At 41.8% G+C, this 13,298-nt stretch overlaps 1 protein-coding gene across 2 annotated transcripts in view; it reads left to right on the top strand.

Annotated features, from left to right (window-relative positions):
• Window positions 1-5,322: 5,322 nt before the first annotated feature.
• RASA1 (RAS p21 protein activator 1) overlaps window positions 5,323-13,298 on the top strand; it is a 125,968-nt gene continuing 117,992 nt past the window's right edge. The window contains exon 1 of one of the 2 annotated variants that reach the window (XM_074952822.1): window positions 5,323-6,058. In XM_074952822.1, the coding sequence (XP_074808923.1) occupies window positions 5,634-6,058 (425 nt within the window). In that variant the 5' untranslated portion in view covers window positions 5,323-5,633. Of the gene's footprint in view, window positions 6,059-6,549; window positions 6,654-13,298 lie in introns of those variants that run through there. The other variant, XM_074952824.1, reaches the window with a different exon arrangement.

Here is a 13,298-nt window from a genome sequence, read left to right on the forward strand (position 1 = left end):
GTGGAAAAAGTTGTATTGTGGTCATTAATTGTTTGTGTGTTTTCTGAGTAACATACAGAAGATATGGAGTACTTTTCTACTGGTGGTATTCAAAGCTGTTTAGCTTATTGATGTGGCTACAGTAACTAGAATACACAGAAAGTCACTTATTGCACTTACTTTATTCAGACATTATGGCATTTTATCACAGTATGGCTATATCTTTTTGCACTCTGTTATGCTGCGTACAGAAGTGGGCTGTAGCCCACGAAAGCTTATGCTCTAATAAATTTGTTAGTCTCTAAGGTGCCACAAGTACTCCTGTTCTATTTTCAACTGTGTAATCCTTTACAGATAAATTGCACTTAGCCTGGGTGTAGTAAGAATTACTGCCTGCTTTGTTGTATTTACATTACAGATTTAAAATCCTTAAAGAACAAAATATTGTAGCTTAAAATAGCTTCCCATGAAGAATTCATTTTCTGATATAGAAGTGAGCTGTAGCCCATGAAAGCTTATGCTCTAATAAATTTGTTAGTCTCTAAGGTGCCACAAGTAATCCTGGTTTTTTTGTATTTTTACACTACCTGAGTTGACTATTCAGACATCCTACATTATGCATTGACAGTCATGTGCCAACAATCATTTTCAGTCTCTGGAGGACAGTAAATGGATTAAAAGTAGAACTGTAAAAGAACAAAAAACATCCTACAAATATTCAGTGTTTTTAAAGTTTAATGGTAATGTGGGGAGTGATTAAATGTAATGACATGTACATTACTATAAATATTTTACATTAAAATGAAGAAGATACAAATAAGCTTAGAGGCAAATAATTCCTCTTTCTAAGTCAGGTTTGATTACATTGTTAAGATATGAACATGGTTTAACTGATAAGTCACAGGAATTCTACACCTAGCAAAGACAGTTCTCAAGGAAGCTTTAGCCAAGTAAGCTTTGAACAAAAATCTGTGAAGACGACCAAATAGTGGGTGTAGAAGGAGGAATGTCAACTAAAGTCAAGAATGGGATGTTTCAGAAAAGTCACACATGATAGTTCCATGTAAGTGGAAAAAATAGATACATTGGGTTAAATCCTAACTCCCGTGAAGTCAAATAAGGAAGGTTTGTAAGAAGGGGAGAGCTTTGAGCCCTCCATCTTGAATAACTAGCCTAGAGATTTCAGACTCAGAGAATTGTCAAGCCAAAATTGTGTGTCAAAATGTGATTTCAGTATGTCCTTGGGGTAGAAGGATTTGCTATGTACAATGCAGGTCCATAAAAAAGAGGTTTAGAGTCCCACATTCCTTGTTTAGACTAACAAAATTGTGAAGTCCATGCATTAGGAAAGTGGTTTTCTCTTTCCTCACTTGGCTAAGTCTGAATACCAAAGGCATACTCACTGAAAACTCTCTTGTTGCTGCTCTTTCTGGGTGTTGAAACTCTAGGGTCTGAGAGAAGCCTGAGAGTGAACAATACCATTGGGAATGTAGGGGTATTCTAGGCTCTTCTACAGGACAGGAGTTCCGAGTCTGTTAAAGGGAGTGGAACTGCCAGTTACCAAATGGGAATGTTTACTTTTTAATCATGTTTACACGATTAAAAAAGATTCATAATGGAGGCCAGTAATGGGAGCATTAATAAATGTGCCAAATATATTTTATATGGGATACACATTCATGTTCAATATAAAAAATGTCTTGCTCCTCCCCACAGATTGACCAAATACAACTAAAACATGTCAGAAATGACTAGATATAGCTAAAATATATTGAAACTGGAATAATAGAAAATTTCCACTTTATTCATGATGTGAAATTTCAGTGTGACCAAGTTTAGAGTACATTGGACCCACTAGCCATTACTGGAAAAACTCCTATATGTATTATTCCACAGGTTCCCCTCCCTTAAAAATAGTACGCACAAGTTACAGGAAACTAACCGCAGGGCAGGTCTAACTTACTCATCAACTAAGCTAATTTTCACCATCCATGACACCACTAGGAGTGGTGCTGAATGGTCCTAACATAATTTTGTCCAGGGTATTGAGTGAAAAAGCATTTTTTGTAAACATCAGGCAGGCATCAAGCATATATGGTTCTACCTCTTTTTTGGTCCAAATATATTAATACAAATAGTACCTCTATCTGTTCCTGTGAAAGTCTGTGTAATGGAACCAAAGATACAATCGGTGGAAAGTCCACCTGGAACAGCAGCACAGTGATGCAAGCCAACTTCAATCCTTGCTTTGCCAAAGGAGCTGGGATAGTTAACACAACCTATCAGACATATAGGTCTGGCCTGGAGAGGGCAGAATTGGCAGTTTTGAGATGCACTTATTTAACAAATCTCATAGACAACGTCTCATCTCTTGTGGAGCCCTGGCCAGAATACATGAGTGCCTTCCCCTCACAAAACCCATGAAGGAGGGCTGCCCTCTGTTCTCCACTGGGGTGAATCCTCAGATCAGCTGCCATTGCAGACCCTGTACACCAGTAGGTGCAACTCTGGCCTTACATAGTATTAGAAACCATTGTCTCAAAGAAAGGAATCCTGTAAATATTTACGTTGCATGAATGTGTTTATCACTCCTACAAAGGCAACAACAGTGTATTAAAATCACTTTATTTGAAAATCTGTGAGGAAAAATAAACAATAGTAAACAGAAGCTCACAGAGACAGTCAACTCAAGAGTATTTGAAATACATGTTTATTAATGAAACATGTGTTTGTGGAAATCAGATATGTAAAATATTGCCACCGAGGCGTCAATTTTGAAACAGAACAGCAGCAGTGTATACATGTGTTAAACTCAGGACAAATTCTGTTTTCACTGATGCTGGCACAAATCCAGAGTAACTCCATTGATTTTAGTAGTATAACTACGAGCAGAATTTTGCATATAGAAGGCAAGGTATGAAACTTAAGTTCAGCAGCTAAAAAGATGTGGGCTGGAAAACTGTGGAAATAGGAGTATGAACAGATATTTGTTTTGCTGGCCTCAGGAAAAATTCACTTAATACTTCTGGGGAAAAATTCACTTAATACTTCTGGGGAGGGCAAAGCTCTGAAAACTTGAACATTTAAATACCTTATGAGAACATTTGAGACATACAAGTATAAACAAATAAGAGAATGTACAAAGTCATAACAGCCTAGAGAAAAAGTAGAGACAAAGAGACAAAAGTGTTATTATTTGTCAGCTATTTTAATTTTGCAAGTCAAAAGGTAATTTTGTCTGGCAATATTAGCCACACAGGTCCTGTTCATGCAAGTACTTACATATGTTTAACTTAATGCATATGACTAGTCCCATTGAAGTCAATGGAACAATTAATAGGCATGGTGTTAAGAATAGGCATAAATGCTTGAGGGTCAGGACCATAATAATAGAAAAGGCTACATTTTCATAAAGGCTGTGACACAGGAGGGCCAGGGAGCAGTGGGAGAGGGGAAATATATAAGCCCTAGGCTAATTAAGGCGTAGTTCCCTGTAGACTAGGGAGGGTGGTGACAGGTTATTTGGAGCACCTGTAGTCGATTTAGGCCCTGTCAGGAACCTAATTTAACACCCCCCCACCCACCCACTTTACACAGTCAGAGAGGAGGAGGAAGGAGAAGGGACTGGAGTGTGTTTTGAAAAACCAGGGAGACCCTTCCCCATCATCTAAGGACTGAAGGTACCCCACCCAAGGGGGAAGAGGGGCTGGGGCTCAGAGTGAGGAGCAACCCTAGCCTGCTTCCCTTCTCTACCATCTTCCTGGGCCACTAGTGGGGCCCTTGGTGCCCCAAGAACAGGGGCAAGGGGTAGTATCTTAGTCCCCTGCCAAGAAAAGTGCAGGACCCACCATACTAACATTGGCTATCTTGTCACAAGGTATACAGGAATACATTGTTAATAATAAAATGAGTTGTTCATGCAACTTTTAAAACATGCACTATTTATGTCATAATAGCCAAACAAATATACAGTATGTTTTATTGTTACTGTGGCAATATCATCTGCATACTTTTGACATTTTGAAGAAAAAAAAATAGGTGAATTAACCAGTGTAGATTTCTCAATGGAACATGCAGACTGTTATTGTTATGTAGGCCTGCAATTCCAACGGCACATTTCTTCAGTGTGGGTAAATGATTCTGAATCGCCATCCTACATAAGCAACAACAGTTTTATATAGTAGGTTCTATGCCACCAGGCTGGTTCTTTAGTCTTAAAGTACTTCCGATCAGCACTCCAAGCCCTGCTCTGCTGAACATGGTTCAGAGGCACAGGAATGGACATGACAGCATAGAAAGGGAAAGTGCCGTGTTCCTCCCTTTCTTAAGAGGTATTAGAAAAAAGTGGAATAAGGACTTGTGCCCAGCAGGTTCTAGTGCACAAAAAAAGCTGGATCCTAAAGTAACACTACTGCCCTGATCTGATTCCTGTCAGATCCAGCCCAATTTAGGCCACAAATTCAGAAATGGTACCATCAAAATAGAAAACAAGTGGGCTGTTTTTACTATTCCACAAAAAACAAACCAAAACCAAACACAATCTGTACTCTAACACATCCTAATACAAGAAAGCTGCAGAAGAAAACTGTCTGGATTCCAGGATCCTGTTATATCTGGTTAAGGTTTGGCTGCCCAGTTTTACAGGGTGCATTTGCAGCTTTTCTTAGTTCACTAGATTAATCTGGATCCCAGTGTATGCTGGTGCAACAGTGCTGCAAAAGCACACATCTGGCAAGTTAATCCAAGAGGACCCAAGCCCTAGAACGGTTTTTTAGAGGTGCTGTTGTTGCACTGGTGTGAATCAGAGCCACACTGGTGAGATTCAAAAGGTCTAGCTTCCTATGTTCTTTATTTAGGCAGTAAAACTTGGGGGTTTGGGAGCAAAATGGTCAGGATGTGCCAGGGGCACAATTTGGGGTGCAGTAGACTCATAGAATATTAGGATTGGAAGGGACCTCAGCAGGACCTGCTCCAAGCAGGACCAATCCCCAATTTTTGCCCCAGATCCCTAAATGACCCCCTCAAGGATTGAACTTGGAACCTTGGGTTTAGCAGGCCAATGCTCAAACCACTGAGCTGTCCGTCCCCCTTAAGGGCTAGGTGTGTCCTCTAGTTTGACGTTGCAGCCCGGGGGCCAAAAATCATTATGCTTCAGGTAGCTCCAGCTCTCGGTTTTCCCCCACGCGCGGTCCCTGTAAGGCTCCAGGTGAATCCAGCTTTTACCTTGCTCCCTGACTCAGAGCCGGCAGGAATCACAGGGGCGCGCCCCTCGTGCGCGCGCTCAGCCTGCCCCCCGCCCCGCAGATGGCCCTGGCGCGCATGCGCACTGCGAAGGGAGCCGCTCGCCTGTCTCCCTGCCTTCCCCGCCCAGGCTGGCCCGTGCCCGTTCCGAAGCTGCGCTCGGGCGGGCGGGGTGAGTCTCCGCGGGAGCCGCTCCCCTCCCGGGCGCAAGGGGATGAGGTAGCCGCGCCGTGGCCCTGCCGCGCTGCCCTGAATCCAGCCCCCGCCCAGCCGGGTATTGTTCGCAGCAGCCGCCGCCGCCGGGGAAGTTCGCTCGTCCCAGTCCCGGCTCCGCTCCCCGTTCCGGGGGGGAGCGGGGGGTCTGTGCCCCTCGCTCGCCTCCTGCCCGGCGTGCGGAGGGGGCGAGGCTCACTATGATGGCGGCCGAGGCTGGAGGCGAGGAGGGCGGCTCGGCGAGCGCCGCCGGGGAGCCGGGGCACTGCCCTACCCTATGCCGGGCCAAGGGGCCGCAGGGCTCCGGCGCGGGTAGCCTGGGCGCCGGTCCCCCTTTGTGCCCGGCGCTGGGACTCCTGGCCCTGGGCTCGGGGCCTGCTCCTCCGGCGGCGGGAGGCGGCGCGGTGGCCGCCGGGCTGGAGCAGGAGGTGCCCAGGGGGGCGCTTGCCCCGCAGGAACCCGGCCCCGCAGGAGGGCCGGCCGCTGAGGGCTTCCCGCCGCTGCCGCCCCCGCCCCTGCCGCTGGTAGGGGGGCTGGGCACCGTGGATGAAGGAGACTCGCTGGACGGGCCGGAGTACGAAGAGGAGGAGGTGGCCATCCCGCTCACCGCGCCCCCGACTAACCAGTGAGTAACTGCCCCCTCCGCTCCTGGCCGCCCCGCTTGCTGCCCCTCCGTGGGGGACGGGAGCCGGCTCTGCGGCGACTCAACCCCCCGCCCTTCCCAGTGGAAAGTGTGTGTCAAACTCCGGCCAGGCCCTGAAAGTTTTGCACCCGCCCCCGGGATCCTGTTTAAATAGGCTCAGTCAGTTGCTCGCATGGAAAGGGCTGAAGTATTGGCACTGAGGGCTGCTGGAATCGGTGTTTCCAGATGGGGTGGATCCTCAGCCTGGACAGCGGCTCACTTGTGTGGACGCACATAAGAACGGCCATACTGGGTCAGACTAATGGTCTATCTAGCCCAGTGTCCTGTCTTCTGACAAAAGCCAATGCCAGGTGGTTCAGAGGGAGTGAACGGAACAGGTCACTTGTGGTGATCCGTCCCCTGTCGTCCAGTCCTAGCATCTGACAGTCTAAGGTTTAGAGACACCCAGAGCATTGGAAAGTCTGAAACGCTCCTGTGCTCCCCAAGTAGAGTTGGATGCCAGCCTGTGTCTTGTCTGTCACCCCCCTGCTAAGTTACATATTACTGCTCATACTGTGTTTATGTATACGTTTTGAGGGTAAGTTGTGTGCCTTGCTGTTTCCATTTTGTTCAAGTAGCCTAGAACCATAAGGGTATGAAATCTGTGGGTTTTAGAGTCTCATGTTTAAAATGAACAAAGAAATCCTCCAGGAGGCTAGAAAAAACAGTATGGCAAACACTCAACTAGATATTTGATTTAGTCTTCTGGGTTTTCAGTACTAATTGCAGTACTGTGAATCTTCACAAATGGTAAATAGTGCCACAAAAGGAATGGAAAGCTCAGATCGTTATTAAGCTAGCCCTTAGGAAGCTTTGTCAATTTTTGGGAGCACGTTATCCATTTTCAAACTCTTTCAAAATGTAGTAGTAAGTAGTCATTGTGAGAATATAGATATATACAGTGTAACCATTTTATGATTTTTTGGTAAGAAAATTAAGCAATCCGTAGTCTTTCTGAAATATAAGAAAACCTTTCATATGCATGCTGCGTGGAACTCCACACAAAAATTTATAGATATAATTAAATGTCTTAGCATTTTAAAGTATTAAATTTATTGTTTATGAAAAATAAATACCAATAGCATGACTTTCAGCTGACTTTAAAGGCTTTTGTGTTTAATTGGATTGTTTGAAAAGTAGTGGGAATTGAGTAACAGCAATAGTCGGTGTTTACAGTAAGATTTCACTGTGCTTGTCTGTCCATTAGCTCAAAAAGGATTCCTGTAGTGTTGATAGTATTAAGGGAAATCTTACACCTGTTATCCAGGAAAATTATTGTGTTTTATATGTATTATGTTATCTGATTCTTGAATGCATATCATTAGTGAGCAGCGTTTGTGTGTACAATTAGTGATGACTCTAAATGCAAGAAATCGGGAGGTACTAATAGCCCACTTGTAAGGTGTCTAAATGTTTACATAAAGCAATTTCAAGGTTTATATTAGGACAGACAATTACACTGAAGTGTGTCTATTGTCCCAGAAACAAAATTGTTTGACATGTTTTAGGTTGGCATTTAGGAATCAAGCATTAACTAAGTTAAGGTGAATTTTTATATTTTGGATACATCAGAGCTGTAAGGTGTAAAAGTAGTAATCAATTTACAATGAAAAATATTCCGATTATTGCTGGTAATGTTTATCCAAGAGTGTGCTAATGTAGTCTTGACAGTTTGTCAGATGAAAGTGTTCTGTTCATTTGCACTTTCTACAACATTTATCATTCTTGAGTTTAACTTAAAATTCTTCTTGCCTTCTTCTGTGCATGTGAATTTAGGGCTTTCAGAAGCTTCCTCTATTTCCTACTTCCCCACAGTCATTTACCCATTTCACTGCTGAAAAGATGCAAAAGCTGCCTCTTGTTTTGTGTGTGTAAAGATAAAATGAAATTTGCATAGCTATAAAATATACCTTATTCTAGCCTTCTGTACTTCTGGCTGACACTAAATGAGTTTTTAAATAAAGTAAATAAAATAGACTCTCATATACTTCTGTGAAGGTTCTTGTTTAGTACCAGTACAGGAGAAAAAAATCTTTTGCATTCTGTAATGCCTCAGATATCGGAGACAGTTAAAGATCCCCATGAATTCTAGTTTCTTTTTCCAGGGTTCAGGACGATAATGGCATAAGGCGTAGCCATTGTACAAGAATGAGGGTATATAGTTTAATATAAGACATGTTTTTTAACCTTATCAGTCTTTCCAATGATTTATTTATTGATTGATTGTAACAGTTCCTGAAGATCAGGGCCTCATTATTCTAAGAACTGTAAAAACACATAGTAAGAGACAGTCCTGGCCACAAAGAGATTTTTAAAATAATCTAAATTGAACAGACAAAGGGTGAAAAGGGAAATGAAGGCACAGAGAGGTGAAATGACTTGTCCAATCAGGGTCACACAGTAAGTTACTGGTAGATGGAGAACCCAGACTTCTGACTCCCAGTTCATTGCCCCGTCTGCTAGACAATACTGCCTCTCTTCGGTTGTAAACATATTTCTCAAATGGCAGTATAGGCAGATATCTTGAAAGTGCCTATTGTTTTTGGAATGATTGTGTTAGGGGATTGGGTGGCTATTTAGAGCTATGAATAATCACTAATCTAAAATAAATTTCATTGTGACTGCCAACACTTTATTAAATGTAACCAATTTCTACAATTCTGTCGCAGCACATGATAAATTTGCCGGCATGACAGCAATGTACTAATTCTAACATGCTCTCTAGTCTACAGCAAAGCAGTAACTTTATAGATGTATCCTTTTCAAAGACTAAGAAGGCTCCAATCTTGCAAACACTTATGTATGTACTGAACTTTACTTGCATTAGTAAGTGGGACTACTCACATGATTAAAGTTAAGCATATGCATAAGACTGTGCTGGATCATGGCTCAATTATATAGGTGGGTGTTTTCCTTTTAATGTACTCTTCAAATATTGTAAAATCTCATTTTTATATTCCTTATAAGCATGAAATTAGACCACCAATTGGAAATTTAGTTAATTTCAGAAGTTGTTTCAGGGAACTAACTACACCTGCCTCTGTCTACTTGTTTGGTTTTATTTTTACTTTAGAATTCCTTTTCTGTATTTTAATTTTTTTTCTCCTCTTGATGTGAAAGACCCAAACAAATGGGCAATTATGTGATTGTACAGGAAAAAACAGTGACACAGAATTTACACAAAGTAAACAGACTGAGGAAAACTTACCCATTTCCAATCTTTGTTATAGTAATTTTAGATGTGGAAGTTGACAGTACTTTGTATCCTTTTAGTTTTATCCCCTTCCCAGCACCATCACCACCCATTTTTATAGAGTGCAAACAAAAGTGCCTTTGTATTGCTGATAACAATCAATAAATTATATGACTTGACCACTTATGAGGCTAGGATTTAATATGTGCTCCTAAGGGCTGTTTCTTCTTTAGCAGTATATTGTAAGACTCTGAGTAAATAATGTCTTCAATATTAATTGATCTCTCAAAGTGTAACTTATAAGAAACAAAATAAGGATTAACATTCTACATCAGTTTGAAACAATAAAACAGGTCTAATAAGAGGTCTAAATTACAGGTTTAATTACTGTTCCTTTAGACCTAAGTTAAACGTTAACCGCTTAAAACATGATCGCAATTTAAATTTTAAAAGCAAAGTTATTCTAATGTTCCACTAGTTTAAAGATACTGCAAACTCCACCCTTTCCCACTTCCCACTAGTTAATTCATCCATTTTATAGGGGGAGCATGTTGTGGTTTGTTCATGTTCAGTAAATGTAACCTTTTCATTCTTTTAATAATAAAATATTTTACATATGTATCAAAGGTCGGGGGTGTTTCTTGTTACTACTAGTGATGGTCTTGGTGATGGTTACTCTTGGGTCTGGAGTAGGAGGCAGTATATTTTATGTAACAATAGCCACTAGTAGTGGCTTCTGCACTTCTACAAGCATCCTGGTTGAGGGCTGAATTAAATGGGTGGAGTTAGCAACCTGGTATCCAAGCATTACTGGAAAAGATGCGACAGACCTTGTTTGGGGAACTGCTGATATACAACCTTCTTTGCTAGCCTTGAAGGTTATTGAACCTTACAGCGATTCTACTTTGAATAATATCTTTCTGTGCAACCATTGTTTGGCTTCATATATTTATAATTTCCAGATAACTTTTTCTCATGTTACCAGTATAAAGATATATCTTCCAACTCCTAGTCAGGAAAACTAAACCTGGAATCTAAAAGTCAATTCTGTTCTTCCTCGTTTGTATATTGTCACCAGTATTAAAGCTGGTGCACTAAAAATTGCAGTGTGGACATTGCAGCTCTGGTGGAGACTCAGGCTCTCCACCCAAGCTCAGTCCAAGGGCATCAGGTGGGCTTGAAATCCTGAGCTGCCATCCCAGCTGCAACATCCACATTGCTATTTTTAGTGTGCTAGCTTGAGCCCAGTTAGCACAAGTCTGTCTATCTGCACTCAGAAGCTCGCTCCCAGCAGCAGTGTAGACATACAGGTCTTTATAAGTGTACTAGTCACGTGGAAACTAATGCAAAGGAAGATAGGGGTAAGGCAGTGAAGCATGAAGCTCTGCACTTCTTACTAGGATGCCTTAAGTGTGCTCTTCTGAGAGAAGGTGTGTTGCTCTTGGTTAGCTAGCACCTAATAAAGTTGGAGCTTCCTCTACCCAATACCAGCTGTTGGGGAAAAGGGGGGAACGTTTCTCTTTCTTACCTCTACTTTCCTGGACATTGGGAAAAGAGGGAGGGGAAGAGAAGGATTTTCTATTTTATTTTTACCCCCAAATTCTCTTCCTCCAAAAAGCTGAGACCTTGTCTGTGCTACAGGTTACTTTGATGTAACTTACATTGCTCGGGGTGTGAGTAATTCACAGCCCTGAGCGACATAAATTATTCCATCCTAAGCACCGGTGTAAACAGTACTGTGTCAGGGAAGCTTCTCCCGCCAACAAGCTACTGCCTCTCATGCATCTCCACCACAAGTGCTAAAGTGGCTCAGCGAAATTGGTGCTGCTGTAAGTGCTGTAGTGTAGATGTAGCCTGAGTGAAATTCCTAAGAAATTGGGTCAATTTCATGTCTTCATAAACTCTTTGAACAGCAAGCGTGAAACTGACCTGAGTGTTGTATCTTTCCCTGTTCTGCTGCAGAACTGGCAATAGCAAATACATACTCTGTTTTTTATTGCTGGGTAATGGGGATGAGATGTGTGAAAAAAGGAGTGCTTTCCTCACTTCCCTGGCCCTGTTGAAGCTGCTTCTAGAGTTGCTGCCTCCACCTCCTCCCATCCCCCATCTCCCTTGAAAAGAAGCATTTCTAAAAGTTTTGAAGGAATGCTGTCTAGTCTGTTGCTTTCTGTAGCAGTTCTATTTAATTTACAAGAATTTGGTCAGTTTTACACTGGTATAGCAGTCATTCTTCTAAGTTTTATAGTGTTGATTTGGTTGCAGTAGCAGAAGTTCCAGTATTTCCCAAAGAAATTTTCACTTTTATATGGTACATTTTTTGAATAGCGATTATCAGAAGATGCTTGTGTTGAATTTGAAGAGAGAGGCAGCAGCTTCATAGAGTAAAATTGCTTGTCATAAAATCGTGTTCAAAACATATCCCAAGCTGATATATCTTTACTGATATTTTTTGTTACCTGTTGAGACAAAATATTAAATAATAAAAGATGGTGAAGAAAACAGCTAAAACATGAGAATGTAGTGTGTGGGAGAATATTAAACAAAAAAAAGTGTAAGTGGAAGTGAAACATTATTATATCTGATGTTAGTGTGAAGTGTAGGTTTTATCAAATGAGTGTAATAAGTAACATCTACAAAATTCTATAGAACTTCCGTCTGTTTCAGCAGCAAGGGTGAGAAAAAAATACTGCACTGGAGAGAGAATGTGTGCGCAGTTCTACAGTAGAAGAATTGCTGGCGTCCATACGTTTAAAAATTCTAGGACATAAAATCACCACCTTGGTGATTTAAATTTATGTATGCCGGAGAATTCAATGCAAGTCCCAGGAAATAGTCTTAATGTCATACATTGGTTTTTTTGTATAGCAATAGAAATAAAAAGAAACAATAAATGATATGATTTGTCTCTTTTTAGTGTGTGAAGTTTCTTTTTCCTCTCTTTAGGAAATTAATGTGGTAGACAGATAATATCTACAAATAAAGTTCTTCTTAGTGTATTTTGTCTTATCAAAACCTGATCCTGCAGTATAATGGAAAGAGAAGAAAACTTATTTGTAAAATTGTACATCTATGTGCTCAAGATTTTTAAGATTACATGTGTGTGAAGAACATGCTTCTGTATAGTAATTTAGTTATTCATAATTTTCTAAAATTGTCAATCTGGGTAGTTTTTTGGCCAGATTAATTGGGGCAGCATGAATACGGCCAGGTTTAATGATTTATAACTAATTACAAAGTAGAATGTTTGTGAAGATATTCTTTAAAATCATAGAAGATTAGGGTTGGAAGAGAGAGACCGCAGGAGGTCTTAGAATCCAACCCCCTGCTCAAAGTAGGACCAACACCAACTAATTCATCCCAGCCAGGGCTTTGTCAAGCCGGGCCTTAAAAACCTCTAAGGATGGAGATTCCACCACCTCCCTAGGTAACTCATTCCAGTGCTTCACCACCCTCCTAGTGAAATAGCATTTCCTAATATCCAACCTAGACCTCCCCCACTGCAACTTGGGACCATTGCGCCTTGTTCTGTCATCTGCCACCACTGAGAACAGCCGAACTCCATCCTCTTTGGAACCCCCCTTTAGGTAGTTGAAGGCTGCTATCAAATCCACCCCCCCCCAACTCTTCTGCAGACTAAACAAGCCCAGTTCCTTCAGCCTCTCCTTGTAAGTCATGTGCCCAGCCCCCTGATCATTTTCATTGCCCTCCGCTGGTCTCTCTCCAATTTGTTCACATCCTTTCCATAGTGAGGGGCCCAAAACTGGACACAATACTCCAGATGTGGCATCACCAGTGCTGAATAGAGGGGAATAATCACTTCCCTTGATCTGCTGGCAGTGCTCCTACTAATGCAGCCCAATATGCCATTAGCCTTCTTGGCAACAAGGGCACACTGCTGACTCATATCCAGCTTCTCATCCACTGTAATCCCCAGGTCCTTTTCTGCAAAGCTGCTGCTTAGCCAGTCGGTCCCCAGCCTGTAGTGGTGCC

Source organism: Natator depressus, chromosome 5 (assembly GCF_965152275.1).
Source record: "Natator depressus isolate rNatDep1 chromosome 5, rNatDep2.hap1, whole genome shotgun sequence".
Lineage (NCBI taxonomy): Eukaryota > Metazoa > Chordata > Testudines > Cheloniidae > Natator > Natator depressus.